Genomic DNA, 23,282 nt, shown 5'->3' with positions numbered 1-23,282 from the left:
CTGGGAATTGACACCATGTTCTTGATTGTGTAGTGCCTCCCATAAAACCCAGGTTCACAACTTGGGGGTGACTCTTGATCCTAAATTATCGCTGAAGACTCAGATGTCTTCAGTGTTGAAGTACAGCAATGGCCAGCTCCAGCTCATCCATCAGCTATTCCTGGACCAGGACAGCTTGGCTTCAGTTACCCATGAACTAACAGCCTCCAACATAGATTACTGCAATGCACTCTACATGGGCCCGCCCTTGAAAATGAGCTGGAAACAGCAGCTGGTACGGAATGCCATTTTTTAAAAAAAATGGGTAGTGAGGGAAGATCAAATTACCCTAATCTTCAAATCTCTGCAGTGGTGGTCTGTGAATTTCTGAGCCCCAAACAACTTAGGACCAAAGTACTAGGCAGAACTCCGTCTCCAGGAGCTCCCTATTAAGACCTGCTAGGAATGCCCTGTTTGTTGACCCAGGCTTCTGCTAGGAGGGTGGTCCCCTCCCTAATGAATATTTGGTTGGCCTCATTTAGGAACAAACTAAAAAACCTTTTGTTCAACTAACCTTCTTACTGACACTGCTACCTTTTGTTTGTTGTTAAAGTTTTGTAAGTTTTTTTAATTGTTGTTGTGCTATATGAGCAGCTGCTCTGTGCCGCCACTGGGAGGAAGGGGAGGATATAAGTATGAGGAAATAAATAAATATTACCATGAACCCAGTTCAGCCCTTCCTATCCATAACATGCAGTTCAACAAAATCTTGTGCTCTAACATCACTGCATTGTTGATTTCCCCACCCTTGCTCCACATCATTGGCTGATGCTGTCAAAGTGTGTGTTTGTTTGCATGCATGTGTGTTTGGAGGAAATGTGCAGAGTAATGGGCATCAGAACATGAAAGAAATTGTGCTATATGTCATGGTTAGGGAGGAAGTTGACATGGGGCTGCCATTTTCAGCTTCATGTTCCTGATAACTTGTATCTCTGGACTGCAGAACTGGAATCTGGAATGTTTACTGCCTGTTAGATAAATCAGGGTTGAACTGACCTGGGAAATTAAGAAGGATTTTGTTTTTAATGAATACGGCCTGTCAAGCTCACCTTTCCTCTCTTGGTAAACTTCATCCAGGAGCTGCTCCCGCTTTTCTAATTGGCCTAGGAGGTTTTGGTGCTCAGACTCTTTGCTCAAGGTCAAATGTTTCAACTGCTCTCGGTTCTGCAGCAGCTGACGCCGAAGTTTCTTTTCCTTGGTCTCTCTCTCCTTCACTTCTCCACACAACCACTGAAGTTTTGTCTAGAAGAAAATGTATTTGCATAATACTTAACAAGAAAGGGCCTTTACTGCAGTCTTCCTCAACTGCACTTCTACAGCAAAGCTTTGCCAAACTCAAAATACAATAGGCTAAAAGAAGCTTTTCCAGTTTAAAGTCCTGCCAGCCCCATCAGGGGTTCTTTAGTTGTGATTCCTCTGTTGCAACTGGTCCCTTCCAACTTTACAATTCTGATTCCCACCCCATCATTTTTCTCTCACCCCTCCCCTCACGCTTCGTTAAAATTTTCATCAGTTTTGGTTCATGTCTTCTCAAGTGAGATGTATTCATTGGCCGGGTGGGATTCACAGCCCTTCTGCAGGCTTGCCAGGGCAGTTTACAAACCCCAATACAGGCTTTATCCAAATTTTATTTCCTGTCAAGTCCTGAGGCTAAGGACAGATTTCAAAAAGTAATAAAATGGCTGAAAGCTGACAGATTCTATAATCCATCAAGATGAATCTGTACACAGATTCAGCTTTCTTGATTCTTTCCTGTATGTAGAAGTATGCTGTAAATGGATACATCCTGCATTTGGCGATGCTCTTGGCACTTCTGCATCAAAAGGTGACCACTATATTCAGCTCTGACCAAACCAATTACTGAAAATTCCAGTACAGTGGTACTTCGGGTTGCAGACGCTTCAGGTTACAGATGCTTCAGGTTACAGACTCTGCTAACCCAGAAATAGTACCTCGGGTTAAGAAATTTGCTTCAGGATGAGAACAGAAATTGCACGGCAGCAGCGGTAGGCCCCATTAGCTAAAGTGGTACCTCAGGTTAAGAACAGTTTCAGGTTAAGAACGGACCTCCAGAACAAATTAAGTTCTTAACCCGAGGTACCACTGTACAAACTAACATGATCTGCACCTTCCAGACATATGTGGACTGGAATGTAGTTAGTCTTTGAACTTCTCTGATTTTTATTATTCAGTTATCAGCTCAAAATGTGTATTTCATGATAAAATACGTTTAGAAGAAAATATGCTATTTGATTCTATTTATGTTGCACCCAAGTTTCATATATATTCATTCATAAGTCCTTTTGTCCCATTTCTCCACTAATGCACAGGTTTTTTAAAACTAAAAAAACTCTGCACAATAATTCTAATTTATATTTCTGTTTAAACAATTAAGCAATGGTTTAAAACAAACTGTGGCTTATTGTGGCATGTGAACAAGGACCGCTATGCTATACTGAGCATAAAGAATTAACAATATACAGTGGTACCTCGGGTTAAGTACTTAATTCGTTCCAGAGGTCCGTTCTTAACCTGAAACTGTTCTTAACCTGAAGCACCACTTTAGCTAATGGGGCCTCCCGCTGCCGCCATGCCGCCGGAGCACGATTTCTGTTCTCATCCTGAAGCAAAGTTCTTAACCTGAAGCACTATTTCTGGGTTAGCGGAGTCTGTAACCTGAAGCGTATGTAACGTGAGGTACCACTGTACTGATAAATGTTTCCTGGGTGGATATTTATGCAAGTAGATCACTAATGGCACAAATACAGATGGTACAGATCATAATTCCATGAAAATTACCCCAAATCCTTAATTTCTTCAGTCTGTATATGAGAGTAAATACCTCAGTAAGGGCTAGCACTTGTTTGCCATGCCATTTCATTCATCTTCCATTTGTCATTTACGTACTCCCGATATTAAAATGCCGTGAGCATATCAAAGTCCAGGATCTAAAGAACACTTTGAAGAATATGGAAGTGCTTCCTCAAATTCACTGGTTTTGCTCAACCCCCATTCCCAACCAGATGCAGCTCCTCATGCTTAATGGGAGGAAGCACCCCAGTTTCCTTGAGATTTAGGAGCAGTTTCTAAGAGGCTACAGCGAGCTGCTTCAGTAAAGGGGGCCTCAGAAGCTTTACTGTGCGTGTGGGGCTCACACCACAGCAGCCAATGCCTTTGAGCTCTTTAGAGTGTTCATCTGTAAATGCAAGGAACTCAGGCGATGAAAGAGCAAGTGAGTAAAGCCATATTTCTTGCAAACCAATTATTAAGGCTGTTTGGTTTTGGGGTGCAAACGGTATTTCCAAAGGCCCCTTCATTTCAAGACTCACCTACTAATAACTAAAAAGAATTCAAAAGGCAGATTTATGAATCAATTACTACATGTCCTCTGAAAGGTCTTCTTGATGCTTGCGCCTAGGGTTTCAGCATCAACAATCTGAATAGTGACTCGGTTTCCTCTACAGCCATTGTCCTCCAATTCAAACTCTTATCTCCAGTATTTATGGCAATATTCACTCCTGGCCCATGTGCATTACAAACTAGCCCATCAATAACTTCAGGCAATCTTGCTAGCAAACAAATGCAATTTCGCCCAAGTCAGACGGTCAGCTTTTCTCCCCTCACTGTGACCCTAATATACTACAGGGATAGGTCTTGTCTCATGAAGCAGCAAAAAAGGTCTTTCAGCTCGTGCGAAATTTAAGACGATTAAAAGATACATGATAAAAGTTGCTTACAAAGTTATCAAAGGGAAAAGCAATAGCAGAAGCTACCAGTCATTGGTTTGGTCTTTAAAGCCAATACAACGTACATGTAAGAAAGATGCATTCTGTGCAATGCACCCTAAACACATTAGGGATTAGGAAATGTAGCTAAATCACAGGCTAATTGTTAAAAACAGTATTTACCTTTGTTTCTGCCAGCCATCGATGAGGGTCATTCTGTACCCCAGGTGTAAGTGATATTGCCTAAATCATATTTGAAAATGAACAAAATGAACAAACACTGGTACATTAATACACAAGGCTAGGTAAAAATGCCAATTAAAATACCAATTTTAAGTTATTTCTGTAGCATGCCTAATTGTTGGGTATAGTAGGACATCTCCCAGAAAGAGAGACTTTTTTTGCAACCTGAGGAAGGGCAGGGGAGAGAGAGAGAGATTATTTATTTATTTTACACAAAAACTGTAACAACAGAAACCTCGATTTAACCGCTTGTAACAATATAATTATTTTTATTGCTTGTCTGTGCATGTCTTTGTAGCAATTTGTTATTGTCATTGTGATGGTGGTGATACCATCTTGTTATTGTTGATTAGATTTGTCACTTTTGTTCCCCTGATGAATAATATTTCAAATTATGTAAAAAAATAAAATAGAAAGGGCAGCTTTTAAACTACCTCTGAAAGGGTTAAGAAAAAGTTAATCACATGCTGCTATAAATAGGTTTTTATGAGGTTTCCCTGACATGCTTCAGACAGGGAGGGATTGTACCCAGTGCATGTGTAATAAGAATAAAATAAACGTATACCTTTGGTTTGTGTGCATGCTTATTTTGGTTTTTTAATAGTCATTAAATATAAAATTTGATGATTTGCACTCAAGTAAGTTCCACTCAAACGCAGGTGGCGCTGTGGGTTAAATCACAGAGCCTAGGACTTGCCAATCAGAAGGTCGGCGGTTCAAATCCCTGCAACGGGATGAGTTCCCGTTGCTTGGTCCCTGCTCCTGCCAACCTAGCAGTTCGAAAGCACGTCAAAGTTCAAGTAGATAAATAGGTACCGCTCCGGCGGGAAGGTAAACGGCGTTTCCGTGCGCTGCTCTGGTTTGCCAGAAGCGGCTTAGTCATGCTGGACACATGACCCCGAAGCTGTACGCCAGCTCCCTCGGCCAATAAAGCGAGATGAGTGCCACAACCCCAGAGTCGGTCACGACTGGACCTAAGGGTCAGGAGTCCCTTTACCCTTTACCTTTAAGTTCCACTCAAAGTAGCCCACTGAAATTATTGAACCTATTTTTCACATGAATTAATTTAAATGGGTCTAGTCTGAAGTATGACTAGCATCCACTTCATGATCCACTAAAGCAGTGTGTCTAGCGCTGGTAGGCATCATCTTTCTTAAGAGCACAAACTGCTTGACACAAAAAGGAAATCACACAGCACGAATGGGCTAGGGCTATTGGACCCTGTTTCAATATACAAATATAATTTAGAAAGGAAAACAGTGCGGTGACTAAGGTAAGAGCAGCAAACTATGTTTTTCTATGTGCATTTGGTCCCACCCTATTCTTTTGAAACATTTTGTGTTCTGAATTGCTGTAAAATGCCCTGGGACCTTGGAGAAACAATAGCAAGAATAACAGCCACAGTCTGTCAGAGAGGTTATGCAACACTGGTCCGGAGCAAGAGGCTGCCATTTGTTACAGGGACCCACTACTAACCTAAAACGTGCACTTCTCTTAATGGCACGGCTTACACACACAGCAGATAAGATAGTAAAACTGTTCCAGGGCTGTACTGGTTTATAGTATAGATGGGAAGATCACATGAGCAAATGCTCAACTACACATTAAGCTTCCTGTATACAGAAAATTAGATGTCAGGAAGAATTCTTGTCAGCCTAAGCTTTTCTTTGATGTACCAGCTTTATATGTAATTCAACCATGCAATCCTTGACCTGCAGTCTTAAATTTTACTACCTCCTCTAGAGTTTGCATGAGCTAGGCTGAATAAAGCAGATGGTATCAGCCAACAAGTTAGATACAAATGAATTATTGGGACATATTTCTAAAATAGCAATTGCATATTTTTTTTAAGGCAGAAGATTATCAAGTGCAACTCCTAATCTTCTGTTTCATAAAACACCTACATACATCAAGAGTAAGTTTAACAAGCAGCCATGAATAAAATGTTATGTCCATGTAATTAACAAGATTAAAATCTAAGGCCAACTGAAAACTCATAGTTACTGTGAATTTCTCCACTGAATCCCTTGCAAGGACTTCACAAGCTGCATCAATTTCACTTCCTATCATAGAGAGGATGGATTCCTGTTCATTTTGCAGGCTTCTCAGTTGATCATGAAGATGTAATCTGTCTTCTTCTATCCTTCTTAAGTGATCATCTTCTCCCAATGTCCTTTTATTCTAAAGCAAAAAATAACATCATATGAACTAAAAGTTCTTCTGTCAGATAATATCTGAACTTCCAAAACAGTGAGAAACCATAACGCACAAGCACATCTATGCTTCTGGGGAGGGAAATCAGTGCTGTGCACTTGTCATAAGGTGTAACTGAACATGCTGCACCCAAAATAGCCTACAATTGATGGGATGTGTCCTTTTGCTAGAATTGCATTTGGTAGTGAAAAACTTGACCAAGAAGGGGTGAGAGAGAAAAGTGCAGGAGAGAATAATTTGTAAGTTGCCAAATTAGCAAGTCAAAGTCAAACGTTCAGCAGAGTTGCTCTGTCCACACTACAGTCAAACCCCAAGGAGCTGTCAGATTGATTTCATTTAAAACTGCATGCCAAAAGAACAGTTCAACCATCCAAACTCCTTCTGCAGCTTTCCTGACCGCAAGTCAGAGACACGTAATAATAATAATAATAACAACAACAACAACATCTGGGTCACTGAAAATGGATGAAAACATGAAAACAAGGGTTTCACTGCCATCAACATGTTCTCTGCTAAAGGCCTTAATCCATTATTTGTGGGCAACTACAGCCAAACAGATTCCTAGAACCCTATAATTTTAGGCCAAGTATGCTACCGGCAAACACCGGCCTAGTTAATTAAAGACCCCACACTCACCAACATACATACACAACAAAGGCAGAGGGGTGTATTCCTCCAGGAGGTCAGGACCTTTCCACTTCAACCACTGTACAGTATTTATTATGTTAGTGGATCAGAGTTAAGCTGGCATTTGAGTGCTAAGGAAAGTTGAGCCAAAGTGGAAAACACAACATCGGGAAATAAATGAGTTGGAAAAGAGCCAGCATCACTTAGGCAGCCTCAGTCAGAAGCAGTAGCACGCAGGGAGAACAGGATGGGAGCCTTTATTGTAGCAGCTTGGTTTGCCTTTATTTCTTTCAGAGTTGGCAAGGAGAGTCGCAGTTGTTGGTCTTCTTTGTAAATTCTTCCATCTAGCAAATAAGCAGAACCTAGAGAGCAAATCCTGCCTAACATCTGAAGATTTATCCAAAAGCAAAATGATTTAATTTTACACTTCATTGCTGAGCTTTGCTCTCAATTGACATCTTTCATCTGAGATGACAACTGCCCGAACCACACGACGGCTTAGTTTAAAGCGTCAGCAAAATATTAACAAAGCAACCCTATCCCTGAAATATAGAACTGCAGGGGCAGCACCAGTGCAAGGGGGAATAATCAGGGCCATTTGGGACATGATGGGGGAAGGAGTGGAGCTCATTCAGAATCCTATCCTTTGGTCTGTCTTCAGTGCCATTTTCTGCACCTGCATAATAAATTTTGCCTACAAAAGTGGGGGGGGGGACCAAATTATTGGCTCAAAGCTCTGCCCTCAAAAGTTACACAGGACGACACAATTCCAAGTAATTTTAGCAGTCAGTCACAGCACATTATCAGCAACATATAAGCCTCAGCTAAGAACACGGACAACACCACCCTGCGGCCATATCCGCAGAACCAGGAATATATGATCAGGGACAGTGATAGGGAACCTTGAAAAAAAGAAGCATTTTGCACAAACAATTAATAGCCAAGGTCAACAATGAAGGAGAAACAAAGAAAAAGAAAACAAGGCATTCGGGGCCACCCACTGGCACAGCAAGGATCCTCCTCTCTTTGAATTTTTCCACCTTAGTTGGTCATTAGAAGAACTTGTAACTAAGAATTTGTACCAGAGTTTGCTTATTTCTGACTCCCTCCTAAATGGGTTTCTCTTTTACATTGCCTTTTTAGATTGTAGGCTGAGAGCAGAGGCGGTAGTGATTTCTAATCCACCCCGGGAACCTTTTTTGGCTGTAGAAAAGGGCAAAAGGATCTGTCAGTGAACCAAGAAGACTGGCCTGCTGCAGAGCAGGTCCACCCCCACCCCAAGTCCCCAGTAATAATGAATCTAAACAAACCAAGTTGGACAACACTTCGGTTACACATTTTCCTATCCCAAGTCAAATTGCTACTTATCTCGGGTTAGTAAGTGTCCCAAAACAAAGCCATGTGTGTGGTGACTGAAGATGAGCACTTAAGTCTGTTTCCTTGGATCACTCTTTCATGTGAAAAACATCATGGTCCATTTTTACTCCAGTATTTTCCACTAGCTGGGACAACAACAAAGCACCCCATGGCAAACATTAATAGAGTTCTTGGGATATTTTGTTGCCTGAGCACTCCCCCCCCCCCCCTTTATTTCAAAAAGAAAACTTTGTATGATTATTTCATCCTGCTTTCCTGATCACTTTTTTTCGGGGGGGGGGGGATAACAGGTTATGTTGGCTGTGAGGGGTGGGGAAGCAAGTACAGGAATCAAGTGATTTCTTGGGATATTTTACGTCCCAGACACTTTTAGTTTACAGCAGGAAAACTGTAAATGGTGTGAGGCTAAAATATGGAAAGACAGTTTCCTGTGCAGGTGGCAATACCCTGGTAACAACACACACAACATAACAGGCTGTTTTTGACTATGTAATTTCTATTTCAAACACAATTCAACATACAATTCTCATGAAGTGTAATTCCATAGACCAACACATCATGCAAACAGAACGTATCAAGAGAAATTAAAGTCCAATGGATGGTCAGGAGGTAAAGTCCATTCGGTTCTTAATTCAGTGACAATATCCTAGCACTGAAGTTCTGTGCTGTAGGTCTGCTTCTGTGTAAAGTCTACAGTGAAATGCACACTCGAGGTAATTAAATAAAAAAAGCCTCAATTCTGGCCATACATTATAAAGAAACAGAGCACTATCACCACCAATAATGCTTCAGTTTTGAAAGCAGGGAAGTAATTGGCAGTTACAACAAGACAGTCTACAAACAGCTGCATTGAAGGAATTGTATTAGGCACTCTAGATCAGGGAAGCCATTTGACTATAGACCAGAGGAGCTCACACTGTCTGGGAAAAGATGATTCCACATATATCTTCAGCTATTTAAATGAAAGGAAGGTTTGTCTATACCACCACCAACCAGGGCATGTTGCCAACTTTGAAAGTGCTTTGACCCCAACAACAGGCCTGCCCAGCAGCTGGTATCACACAAGGTGGGGTAGGGGAAGAAGAATCATGTATGCGTCCCTATCTATGTTACTGGGGGAAGGGGAATAGCACAAAACTTAACATTAAAGCATCTCCTTAATAGAATATAAGCTGCTGAAAGATAGAGTTAAGGTAAAAGAAACAACAACAACAACAACAGCTGTATACCCTACTAAGGCTTTTTGATGTTCTTGAAATAATATTTATGGTAACAATATAAACTAGAAAGAGAAGTTGAAAGAAATCAAACATCCTGTCTACGGATGAGGTTTCTCCCAATTCTAGAATTCTTTTCCTTCTGAAGCCTAAGATATTATCTGGTCATATTTTTGGCCACTAATGAATACTTCATGTTGAAACACATCTGGCCTTTGTGTGCTCACACACACACAAAGTCTACTTTAACTTGATTTTTCAGCAGAAAGAATAATAGCACCAAAGAACCTACGACGTTTTCTGTGATCCAATAGAAGTCCCAGTAAAAGCCAAAACTTCAGTGATAGTAGACAATAAGTGATTACTTATCATTGTAGCATAAGAAGAGCCCTGCTGGATTAGAATGAAGGCCTAGTCAGTCCATGTTTTCCATACTGACCAACCCAATGCCTTTAGGAAGCCTCCAAACAGGAGAATAGCTGAATTCCACACACAAATACAGAAATAAAATCATTGACTATGGATCATCATCATGATGGTCACTTTTAATATTCACTAGATGCAATGGGGATTGTGATAATTGATCGTCTCCTGCATTTTAGACACTGATGTAACACTAAAATCTGCCCAATGTTATAATGGAAGCGGATGTTGCTGCAGGATGGAAAAAGAGAAGACCTCAAAGGGATTTCATGTACGTCATATAATCATATTTGCCAATTGCTCTTATAGACTGACTTGTTTGTTTTAGAAAAGTACAGCCCTGTTATGCATGTGGGGAGAAACCCCAAAGGCTTTCGCTTGCATATTTTGGATGGGGTCAATGGTTCAGTTTCTCCCAATTGCTTGTGAGGGACGTTTTCCCCTACAACATTTAATAAGTAAAGTTAAACAGCTCTCAAACAAAATGAAAAACAGAATGTGAACACTCGTTTGACATTTTCTCATTTAATAGATTTTTCTTTGACATTATAAAAGAACTAGTCCTGAGCAGCTGCTCAGATCAGATCCAAAGAATACAACCGTAAGGATCCAATCATCTCTCGTTCTCTCTCTTTTCCCTTTTTGTTTTTTACCCAAATAAATATTTTGATTTGGTAAAAACGGAATCCGTGCTCTCATGTTCTCTCTTTAATTACGTCCATGCAGCAAGAAGAGTCATCAGAATGCCTGTCATCAGAAAGCGCAAATCCAAACACAGCTTGGCCATGTCAGTCTTTGGGAACGGAAATGGTTGGTATGCACCGGCACAACTTTATTTCCAAGCCAAAGCTTTAAGCAACCTTTTGGTTGTATAATGGCCTGGAGAACACAGAAAACCATAAGCATCTTCTGTTGGGGTGCTATCTCTGAGTCTTTCAAATTACAGGATGAACCTACATTTTATTAAAAGAGGGCAGAATCTTTTTGTTCAAAGCTTTCAACTGGAACATCACATTATTCATTTGTCACGTCCTGCTAATATACTTGGATCCCGTTAAATTCTGTCGCCTATTCCTGCCACCTCCTGCGGAATGTTTAATAAGGAATCATGTTCAAAAGCATGACCAGAAGGGCGGGCGGGAGGAGGGAGCCCGGGAAAAAAAACAAAAACAAAAAAACAAAAGCATGACCAGAAGTTTTAAAGTAGAATGTGCTGGTGCAGAGTAAAGAGGTTTGGTGTTACAAGCAGACAAAGCACATGTTTCTGCAAAGCACAGCTTTCTTGGAAAACACCAAAAAACAAGGGATAACATGCTTGGAAGAAAACAAAGAACAGGCGAAAACCTGGTGACTAAACAAATGAACAAGAAAGAAGGTGTCAAAGCTTTTAGTGCACAACAGATTTAATAGGGAGCAACCTGAAGTCTTTTAGAGAAAAAGGTTAATATGCACAGAGAAGTCAAAGAAAGGCAAGCCAGAAAGACTTCTTTAAATGCTTGTTTGGTGTGCAGAGTTCAAGGCGTTCTGATCACTCCAGTACTTCCAAAACTTTAGATATTCTGCCCCTCCATGGGATCAGTTTCAATTGGGATTGAAAAGGTTTTGTTCACTTCAAGGTTAACTTGGGGAACTCCAGTTATCCCCCCCACACATCCAAATGAGGTTGAAGCTATCATTGTAGCAAGAGGGAAATAATTACTCAGAAAGTGTTAGTGTTCCCCAAAAGAGACCTGTTGGAATGTAATGTGAAAGTGCTGTCTAAAATGTATAAAATATTATTGGAATGGGAGACAAAGGATGAGCAAGTAAAATCTTCAATGATACATTGGTCAATAGACATCGGTCGTTATATAGACATGGAAGCATGGGAACGACTGTGGAATATGGATATAAAATTCACAGCATGTTATGGTTTAAGAAGGGATGCAGGTGGCACTGTGGGTAAAACCTCAGCGCCTAGGACTTGCCAATCGTATGGTCAGCGGTTCGAATCCCCGCGGCGGGGTGAGCTCCCGTCGTTTGGTCCCAGCTCCTGCCCACCTAGCAGTTCAAAAGCACCATTAAGTGCAAGTAGATAAATAGGTACCGCTTTATAGCGGGAAGGTAAACGGCGTTTCCGTGTGCTACGCTGGTGCAGGCTCGCCAGAGCAGCTTTTTCACGCTGGCCACGTGATCCGGAAGTGTCTTCGGACAGTGCTGGCTCCCAGCCTCTTAAGCGAGATGGGCGCGCAACCCCAGAGTCGGTCGCGACTGGCCCATACGGGCAGGGGTACCTTTACCTTTACCTCTATGGTTTAAGAGAAAACAATATGAAAATGATATATTGATGGTATTTAACACCGAGTAAACTGGCAAAAATGTAGAAATCTCAATCAAATAAGTGTTGGAAATGTAACGAGAAAGAAGGTACTTTTTATCATATGTACTGGTCTTGATGTAAAGTTAAGGCTTAGTGGGAAATGATATATAATGAAATGAAAAGGATGTTTAAAATAACGTTCGTAAAAAACCCCAGACGCTTTTCTCTTGGGAACTATAGGGACAGAACTACCTAAAATGTACAGAAATTTATTCATGTTTGCGACTGCAGCAGCAAGAATGTTACTTGCCCAAAAATGGAAAGAAGTCTCCGCAAAGGAAGAATGGATACAAAAACTTGTGGAATATACAGAAATGGTGAATAAGAAATCAAGATCACAAACTTTTTATAAAAGAATGGAAATGGTTTATTGAATATTTACAGATCAATTGTAAACAGAGAAAAACATTGGCAGGACTATAGTAATAACCTGCAGTTTCGTAAGAATACATATTTAAAGAAGATGAATAAATGAACGAATTAAGTTAATTTGGATATTAAAAATAATTTTAAGGAACCGCAGAAAGTGGGGGAAGGAAGTCAAGTTTTGAAATGTCAAAATGATTGTAAAATCAGTGAAATGTATAAATCAGAAAAGTATAAATAATTTTTTTTAAAAAGGGGGGGGGAGAGAAAGTGTTGCTATTGCATGCTCCCAAAAGTGTCATTACTGTATGTGACACCACAAACCAGCATGATCACCACCAAGAATGATAGAAGTTCACAAACAATCTGTGCCCAAAATTAATTCATTAAAGGAGAAAATATTAAAATACTCCAGAGTTCCCAACAAAATTCTAACATATGCATTCGGGGTGGGGTGGGGTGATGGGACTGAAAACAATACACATTTGCTAAATTTGATCATTCACATATCCAAATAGTGGCAGAGTTGGGCCACCAGCCAGAGATGGTGGAAGCCAATCTGCACTACCAGGGCCACCTGAGCCTCAAGTGACAGCAACAAATCCATAAAAAACCCCAAGTTATGTACTTGCTCCTTAAGAGGCAGTGAAACCCCATGCAGTCTAGGGAATCACCTACTGACAGTGCCTCAGTATTACCCAGATTGAGCTTCAGTTTAGTGGATCTCATCCGGTTCATTACTGAGGCATCTCCAGTTCTACAGCAGATCACCTGTTTTCTGGATTGGGTTCTAAAGCAGTAGGAGTAGATTTCATTTATTTATTCTTGCTTTCCAAGCTGTTTTGGTGAGGTTTGCATTTGTAGCTTAAATTCCTTGCCTGTGACATGCAGCATGTCATCATCCGGATGATAAGGGCTAACCTGCAAATAGCAATTGGTTATAAGGGAATTGATCTTAGTACCGATGCTTGGACTAGTTTAAATTCAGGGCCCCTCTTAACCTGCTTAGCTTTGCCAATGAAATCATATAATCTGGTTCCTCCAGACTGTTTCTCAAAGTGTATGAGCTGCTAGATGTTTGAGAAATGTCTGCATGGCATGCTAAAATTACTTATGCAAATATATATATATATATATATATATATATATATACACACACACATACACACACACACACACACATACATACATATACATATATATATTTGCTGTTTTCCTCATCAGCAAATTGACATCATCTAACATATCAGGACCCAAAACTGTATCATGCCAGGGGCACAGCCACCATTTTGTTGCACATCATTTTTACACAATTTTTTTAAAATAAAATAAAGATGGGAAAAGAAATACTAAATCAGAACAATCAGGCATAGAGAGACAGAGAGATGGAAAAGATGGAAAATGAGAGAGATGACATATACAGTGGTGCCCCGCAAGACGAACGCCTCGCAAGACGGAAAACCCGCTAGACGAAAGGGTTTTCCGTTTTGGAGGCGCTTCGCAAAAACGAATTTCCCTATGGGCTTGCTTCGCAAAACGAAATGTTTTGCGAGTTCCTGCGGGTTCCCCCCCCTTTCCCCCCCCTTTTCCTAAGCCGCTAAGCCGCTTATTAGCTGATCCGCTGATAAGCCGCTTATCAGCTGATCCGCTGATAAGCCGCTTATCAGCTGATCTGCTAAAAGCCGCTAAACCGCTAATAGCGCTAAGCCGCTAAGCTGTCAATGGGCTTGCTTCGCAAGACGAAAAAACCGCTATACGAAGAGCCTCACGGAACGGATTAATTTCGTCTTGCGAGGCACCACTGTATAGCAAAAAAGCAGAGAACTGGGTGCGAAAAGGTGGGTCCTAGCCTAGCCTAAAGAAGCTGAACTCTACCTTTTCATCCAGTTCTTGTTTCATCAGCTGGTATTTTCGCCTAAATTTTGAATTTTCTTCTTCCTTCTGGCTTAGCTCCTCCACCAGCTTATCACACTCAATTTTCATCTTTTCTACCTGTCGGCGATGAGCTTTTACCAAATTTCTTTCTTCTACAAGCTCTGCCTGTTGGGAATAAGCAAAACAAAGAACTAAGTTGACCATGCTTATTTAAGTTCCCAACTTCTTGGCCAAACTTTTATGAAACAATTTTAATGAGGGAGGGTTTCATACAGATTTATCTGAAGGAAGCCTCTTACTTGAAATCCACATCACATATCAAATGGCACCATAACTGTTTATCATCAGGTAGCTTTATTGTTATATAATATACGTGTGTATTGACTGTTCTATCTGTTAAGTTCTGTCTTTGACACTTCTGTCTTTCCCCTTCAGCTGAAAATATGGCTGTCCATGTCTCTCCAACATTTTCCCCTGCCACATTAGCCCCAAAGAGTTTTTCTTTACAGTAACCTGATAGTAACTCTGTACACTAACATACGACTGACAAGAAAGCAGATGAGACCCCAAAGGATGTCCATTCTCATGAAGGAGAAGGGATGGAGCTATGCAGAAATGTCAGAAACAGGAGGTAAATAAGAAATAAAGTTCTTGCTTACTAGCAGGTTGGAAAACAAGATTGGAATAACCTAATATTCTATTATTGATAAATAAAATGGCAGGCAATTACGTTTTCTATCAGTAATCCCATATTTATTAATCCAATAGTTAGTTTACATAATCCAGGACAACTGGTGTTTTAATTCTGTTCATGCTGTTCTCTAAAATATCAACTTACAGGATCAAACTACATAACAGAGACTTCTGGCAATAGATATATCCTTCCCAGTCTCTGCAAGCGATCCAGATTGTTTTGCACGGCATTAACAGATTTGACCACATGCTGCTCCTCAGTATAGTTCTTGTGTTGCACAAAAATGTCACTTTGTATTTGCCACCTACTCCATGCCCACTCTCAGCCATTGCTTTAAAAAAATGTCTAGAATGAGATCACACAAGCTATTGGCCAGGTCTGGGCAAAATGCTAAACTACAGTTCGGCGCTAAAAGCATGAGCAGAAAACAGTTGCCACAAACCCCAGACTCATGCGCTGCCCCCTCCTCATGGTTACCTTTTCCTGTAAAGCTTTAAACAAATCAAGAGAACCATGTGGACAGGGTTCACCCAGCATGAATAGCTCTGGGACCAGAGGACTAGACTGCCAAAGAAAAAGCAACAATGTCCTTCAGCTTCTCTGGGCTTGTCCATGATTCTCTGGAACCTTAAAACAATCACTCTTTGTGGGTGGTTACCTGGAGCTGTGATTAGAATCCAGGAGTTGGACAAAAGGTGGACATAAACTAAAGCACATTCTGCAGACGCAGAACCTCATTTTGCATTTTGAGTGGTTAGGAGGACCTCTAGGAGAAACAGCATTCAATTCATTCAGTGCATCCCAGCATCATCACCAAGGCAAATCTGTATCCTGAACCAGGTAACTGTGATCTTTGGTTACATTACAAAGTAAGAGAGAGGGTAGATCCAGGAGTCCATACAGTGGAAAAGGGGAATTGTCTTTATCATCCCCCATGATGTATAATCTCCCTTCCGGTTCCCCTAAAAATCACACTGGTTGCTGAGTAAGCAAGTGCCACATTCACTTATTTATGCACCCAATCTACCATTTTATTACATGCACCAGAGTCTTAAGGACGTCAAGTAAATGCCTTTAAGAGAAAGTGTTTCATGTGGCGGCACGTATGGTGTCAACATCCTCTGGCCATTAACAAGTGCACTCAATATTATTTTACAGAGAAGAAATATTTTAGTGAAACAGAGAAAACTAACAAAGCAAGTATCAGAGAACAAGGAGATGCAGGCTGAAGAGACTATTATAACTTTGGTTGTTATTGAAAATGGAAAAAGTAGCTATGGTGGTGTAGAGGATATATTTGGGATGGGCTGTCACTTATGTTTGTCATTCTATGCCCAGGAGTATAACCACTACTGGAAAAATTAAATTGTTCGGCAACTGGTATGTTCTGGTCTATTCTACGTCTGTATTCCAGTTTTGCAAGAGAAGAGAATGTGGTATTGAATGTGGTTTGGCTGTGAATATCAGCTTCAATCTGTGTTTTTGGGGTTGGTGGGTTGTTGTTTTTATTTTTAAAAAAACAAGCTTCTAGGAAGGGGAGACAGTACCTAGTGAAATATCAAAAACAATAGGGGTGGCTGGATAAAATTTCCAGAAGTCAAGGGCAGGGCTTTAATGATCTTGGTCTCTTCCTATGATTAGCCAAACCAGAACAAATGATGCAAAGTAGTTAAAAATGCATAATAAATTATGCAAATAGGAACTCTTATATCCCCTTAGCACAAAAACCTTGTAGGAAGGAAGATGTGAATGTAGGAAGACTGTTGAAGGCCAGGGATAAACAAAGTCAACCTTTGATACTGGCCAACATACCACATCTATTTGGAATGGGTTCTCTCTCTTTTCTGCCCCCCTTTTTTCTGTTTTATTTTAAAGCTCAAGACTACATATTTCACAAGAATGCAAAATATGTTCAAGGAGCAAATGGCCAATTTTAAATTGGACAGTTCACACTTCCACTACCCTCCACACAAACCCAGGTACATTATCCAAAAGGTGGGGAGAGATATGCAAAGCTGACTAGCCTACAGGTACCTTGAATTTTTCAATGTGACCAGCTGCTTCTTCCTTTTCTTGGCTGAACAGCTTCATAATCTCTTGGACACGTTGGTCATGTTTGGTTTTCACCCGCTGCAACTCTGACTGAAGCTCTGCTAGCTCCTGCTGGTGGACATCTCGCTCCAACTTCAGCTGCTGACTGACTGTAGCCATTTCTTCCTGGCTAGACTCCTGCTGTTTCTTGAGATCCATCAGGGTCTTGCACATCTCCTTCTTGGATTTCTCGTCGTCTGCCATGCGGCTGGTCAGTTCAGCCCGAATTGCACTCAGGTTTTTTATAACAGCCTGCATCTCTAACAGCTTTGCCTGGTCCTTTTCATGGATCGTGTTAATGGTGGCAAGCTCTTCCTCTAAATGCTGCTTTTCAGTTCTTAGCTGGCTCAGCGTTAGGCTCTGCTGTCGCAGCTCACCCTCTAGCCTCTCTGCAGATTCTCTGACATCCCTGATTTCTTGTTCAAGAGCCATCTGAACCGATCTGGTTTCTCTGAGCTTCACTTCTTTGCAGTGAAGTTCCTCTTCTTGCTTGGCCCTCTTCTCAAGAACATCAGTCAGCTCCTTCTGAAGGTTTTCCATCTGATGCATAGCTGAAAAAAGCTGACTTTTTAAGTCATCCCTTTCCTTATGGACCTGCAATTCAAAAGAGCAGTAGAGGACTAGAAAAAAGTATCAAGAGACACATGGACTTCTACTACAGCATGAGGGACACAATTTTTTATCAGCCCAAAAGCTGCATTCCCTTCACAGGCAACCTTGCAGGGGCCACATGTAAGTGGAGACTAGGGCCAGATGTAAAAGTAGGTAGAGTAACAAAGGGGATTCTTACCTTTGTACAACAAGTATATTCCAGCCATGGACAAGTCTGAGGTTTCTACACACTCACACATTTCTCCATCAATGGCATTATAGGGCAGAATAGAGCTGATGAGGGGTGTGGCCTGGAAGAGGGGGTGTGGCCTGGAAAGAGTCACAGGGGCTGAACAGTGTCCTACGGAGCCACACTTGGCCCTGGAGCCTGAGGCTCCCCCCCCCCTATACCATAGGGGGGAAGTGGCCCAGACCAGCACTGTGGAGAAAGAAGACCACCATAACAAAGAGAAGAACACCAGTGTCCTTTCCCATAAATTTAAGCAGCAGCTGAATTTTGCCACTGTCTGAAAACCTCTTTACTAATGGGAGCATGTCACAACCAAACTATGAAAAGGAGAAGAAACACTATAAAGTGGTATGGAATCCAAGAGGTATGCTGGTAATGAAAAGAGGGGTATGGCTCCCCTTTTATATGATATCATTTACAAGTCATGCTTGGAACTTGAAGGGCAGGCATAAACCCCTAAAATAAGCACTGTACATAAAGCTGTACAGTTATCCACTCCCCATTATTCATATTATGGTTCAAGATAACCTATTTGTATACAAACATATGCAAATATATACATATAACACAGTGCAACTGCCCAGATTTTTAACCACCCATATCTGGTGTGGCTTCTTTCTTTTTTTTAAAAAAAAAAGGTGTTTTGCTTGTGTAATTGTATTTACTTGTTTATTACTGCTTACTTTACTGATTTTGAGAGAGTTATGTGGTGCCTTGCTGTCAGAAGTCACCCAAAGTAAAGAACAGTAAATGATCATAAAATCCATTAGGAAGAGTAATAGCAGAACAAAATACAACCTGTTCTGATGGTTTTTAAGGTTGATTTTATTCCTTTAACTATTGTTTACCACTTTTAATATTATGACAAACAGATAAAGCAATATTACATTTAAATGCATAAATATTTTATTCCTCCTTTGAACCCACTCCTTCGCAACACTTTGCATTACAGGCCGCTGCTTAAACTTGGGTTGAAGTCAAAGGCTCACTTCTGTCTCTCCAACCTTCTTTCCTGCCACTGCCTTTCTCTCCAATCCTTAACATTCCTGCAATTCAACTGATTCCCCCCACTGTAGTTACAATCACTGTCGTTATTCTAGATAGACCCTTCCCTCTCAGAAGTCTCAGTTATTTCAGGTTACAGGTTTTCTCTGTACCTTAGACAGGCAGCTTTTAAATCCCAGCAAAGGGAAAGTGCTTTGACTGGGTATAAAAGAAGTGACTGAGTAATTATAAAGCAGAGATGCAATGAAGTCCACCTACTTGTCAGACTTGGCCTGAGCCTCTTGGGGACACAAAACAGCCTTTCCCTGTCAAAACTGTATCTCGTATGTTGGTTGCTTATTTTCAAATTGCAGTGAAATGTTTAATTATTGCTTAGAATCTCCAGTCTCCCAATGGCCATCTGCCGCAACTATCCTCCTTTTATGTTTTTACCTTGAGGGTGGAAGGACTAATCTACTATTTTTCACACTGCTAATTTTCCTCCCACGTGTATTATCACATCAAAAATTGTGCTTCCTCTTTCAGCCTTCGGACGTTACTACTGCCTCTGGACATCATTCAAGAACATTTAATTGAAATGTTCATTGCTATTTTAAATGCTAGCTTTTCAGCAGATTACCCCCCCCCCCCCAAAAAAAAATTTTTTTTCCAAAAAAAATATAGCCTGCTGTACAAAAGAGAAAAGTATTATCGCAGAGCTCTTAGCCTGTAAGCACAGCCACCTTGGACTGTTAATCAAACACAATGAAACAAGAAAAGGGGATTCCCAAACAAGCCCAGTTATAACATTTGAATTCACTGTTCTGAGAAGGAGAAAAAGACCTGGAAATGCTGTTTTGCCACTGTAAAAGCTGTGCTCTTACTGTTTTGAAGAAGCAAATCAAAGCCTTTGAGAACTGTCAACTTATTCTCTAAAACCTTATTAGTCAGATGAGTGAGAAACCCTTATCTGTCAGTTCAAATAACTACTATTAGCAAAGTTCCACACTTTATCTGGCAAAATGCTTGCAGTGCATACATCCCCATTTCCTGAAGCAAATACACAAAGGGGCTTGAGGGATTCCTGGAAGCATTGGGCTTGCCACTGTTGAAAACATGGTATTATTAGACCTTTAAGAAGAGCCCTGCTGGATTCTGGAATGGACCAAAGTGTAGCAGAGATACAACTGAGTATACACAACTCCAAACATCCATATACCTGCGACTAGGGATCTAACACCAATTTGGTTTCCAAGTTACATGAGCAGAGAGTGTGAATGGTTTGAGTACTGTACACATATCTGTCCACACCTTGCAGCAGCATGCTGGCTATTTGCCATGCATGGTCATAGAGCAACACTTTCAAGCAGGGGGAAGGATCTGCAGACCCAGGGAGCGAATGCATTCCTCCAAAGATTGCACCTCTTACCAGCTCTACTCCACACCCTCTTTGATTGCTTTTGCCTGGCTGGAATATATCCTGAATTGTAGTAACCTGGATGGTGGGTTGTAGAAACCTCTGACTTTTACATGGCTGGAATATAGCCTGCTGTACAAAAGGGAAAAGTCACATCTGTTTCTCCACATACTTTGGTCATGTCCCTCTGGGCATGCCTACTGTTGCCTCTGGTGCCACTTAACACTGGGACGCAAGTCCTCAAAATCTGTCCACAATGAAATGTAGCCCAAAGGCTGGTAACATCCTCCCTCCCCTGCTTTAAAGGAACCAAGACCAAAGACTGAATACTTTATTTGGACAACTAAAACTGGGCAAATTTCTTTTTAAAAATCAGGTGTGATTTTTTGCCTTACATTTATAGAATTTCTGTTTTATGCCTTACATTTCTAGAAGTCACTATATCAAAGTCAGATCTGATCATTTGTAAGCTTACATTACAAAGGTCAAAAATTTGATCAGGCACCAAATTTTCTATTAAAAATGTTGATGTCATGCCAACCACAACAGGATGACACTATTTCCATCTCACTTGTGAAGATGTTCCAGTAAGATGGATCAGATCAAAAGGTCCATTGTATTAATTACAAGCTACATATATCTGACTACTGAAAGTCATCTCTTCTCCCTCCTCCTCCATAAAGCCCACCACTAACGGAATCTGGTTTTTCTTACAGTGTGATATATTATACCTACTTATTTTCAAGAGTCTAAAAATTCACTGGGGGAAAGTAGTTCCCAGAATGGTTGGCTTCAAGAAAAAATGAAATAACTGAAAGGAAAAAAATCCCATACCAGATTGTTCTTCTCCATCAGCTGGTTGTGAAGTTGAGTCTGCTTCTCTCTTTCATGTTCCAGTTTCTTACACTTTAGCTTCCAATGTCTAATAGTTTCCTGAGCTTTCAGTTTTAACTCCTCCCTCTTCTTCTCATTCTCTAGCCTGAGTACTTCAGATTGTCTGAATTCAGCTAGGTACCTCTCTGCCTCCTTAGTCGACTCTTCCAGTTGCTGAGCCAGCTCACTAACTTGGAGTTCTGCAGCTCTGCACTCATTTTCACAGATCTTGTAGCTGCTCTGTATCTCCTTCAGCTGGCTCAGCATCCTTTGCTGCTGGGTCTCCCTCTTTTCCAAGTCGGAGGTTAAAACCTAGAAATCATCACAATATATTAACACATTTTTTTTCTTGGGGAACAGAGACATACATGCACATTTAACAATTTCCAGAGGGGCAGCCATGTTTGCCTGTGGCAGCAAGACTTGAGGTACTAGCAATTTTTTTATGGCGCAAGCCAGAGGTGGGGGAATCTATGCCGTCAAGATGTTGCTGGACTACAACCTTATATCAACCCTGACCATTGCTCATGCCAGGTTAGGCTGAAGGGAGTTGGAGTTCAGGAACATCTGGGAAGGTCACAGGTTCCCCATTCCCAGATTAAGTTTTTGCAGACTAGAGTTCAATTATCATGAGAAGAACAAAGTGTCATACTAAGTTGGCAAGCATATAGAATCACATATAGAGTATGTGTTGGGGGGTGGGACAGAGAGAGGAATGAAGTTACAAGGACCCGAATTGCAGAGAGAGAGAGAGAGAGAGAGAGAGAGAGAGAGGAGCAGACGGTGATAATTTTGTAAAACAAAACAGGTACAGTGACTAATTATCAGTTGATAAATTTGTATCCCACTTTTTGGGAGAAGATGCCTCACAAAGAAGGTACAAAGTACAAAATGCAGCAATCACCAAAAACAATACACAAACAAAATACAACGTTCTTACATATCCTAAAAATACTGACAATTGACAAGACAGTGTTGGTAAATTATACAAAATGTATTGTTTTAACTTTTGGGCCCCTGGGCTCCTTTGGGAGGAAGAGAAGACAGAAATTTAATTTGACGACGACATGCCAACACTGGTAAGCTAATTAATATATGTAGTACAAAAAAATCCCTTTAACCTCAATTCAAACCACAGGAGACAGAAATAAAAATTCTGTTGGACTGTAGTTTGGTAATTTCACGAGGGAGTTGTTACTCCAGAATCAAAAGCCTTCAAATGCAAGGAGAGCAACAGCAACCATTTTCCAGCTTCCCACAGCTGTGCCTTTCAAGAGACACTTCCTTGCTACTGCCAATGAAATAATGGATTTGAACTGCCCTATGTTCTCACCCATGAAACGATGGCAGCAAGCTTTACAGCCAACTTTCAAAACAGATGTCTCCACTGTCCCACAAGACCAGTAAGCACACATACACAAGAAGAGCAGAAGGCACACATATACCCAATGTGAAAAATTATGTCCTGCCAAATGATATGTCCTTGTTCTATGGAACTGTAGATTTTAAATCCTTTTATATCACCACTCTTTCCACATCCATTTTTATTTTACTGTCAGGGAACACACACATCTTTGCCAAAGAACCCTCCGCATATTGCAGACCATTCTGTAAAGGTACTAGGACAGTGGTTTGAAAACTCCCCACCCCCACCCCACCCCACGGACCCCTTGAAAATTGCTGACTGTCTTGGCATACCACTTCATGACTTTTCTTCCTGTTGTAGCAATGGCAATGCGCTCCGCTAGATGTTGTATGATTTTTCCATTGTGTTTTATTGATTGTTTCTTCTTCTTTTTCTATTGCATTTTACTGCACTACAAACCGCATTGCATAAAATTCAAATTGCAATACAACAAAATGCAATATAAGAAATAAAAAGAATCAATAAAAATGCAATTAAGTATCAGCATGAAT

At 40.8% G+C, this 23,282-nt stretch overlaps 1 protein-coding gene across 6 annotated transcripts in view; it reads right to left on the bottom strand.

Moving 5' to 3' along the window:
• Positions 1 to 23,282, bottom strand: part of CEP128 (centrosomal protein 128) — a 199,907-nt gene that overhangs the window by 120,445 nt on the left and 56,180 nt on the right. For 5 of the 6 annotated variants that reach the window (XM_079988650.1, XM_079988651.1, XM_079988647.1 and 2 more), the window contains exons 13-18: positions 21,327 to 21,677; positions 17,194 to 17,844; positions 14,466 to 14,630; positions 6,012 to 6,188; positions 3,948 to 4,007; positions 1,089 to 1,281 (exon numbers count right to left, since the gene is read on the bottom strand). In XM_079988650.1, coding sequence (XP_079844776.1) covers positions 1,089 to 1,281; positions 3,948 to 4,007; positions 6,012 to 6,188; positions 14,466 to 14,630; positions 17,194 to 17,844; positions 21,327 to 21,677 — 1,597 coding nt within the window. The remainder of the gene's footprint in view (positions 1 to 1,088; positions 1,282 to 3,947; positions 4,008 to 6,011; positions 6,189 to 14,465; positions 14,631 to 17,193; positions 17,845 to 21,326; positions 21,678 to 23,282) is intronic. The other variant, XM_079988652.1, reaches the window with a different exon arrangement.

This window comes from Podarcis cretensis (assembly GCF_951804945.1).
Source record: "Podarcis cretensis genome assembly, chromosome: 1".
NCBI lineage: Eukaryota > Metazoa > Chordata > Lepidosauria > Squamata > Lacertidae > Podarcis > Podarcis cretensis.
The sequence above is the reverse complement of the archived record's forward strand: the minus strand, read 5'-3'. Positions and strand labels throughout refer to the sequence as shown.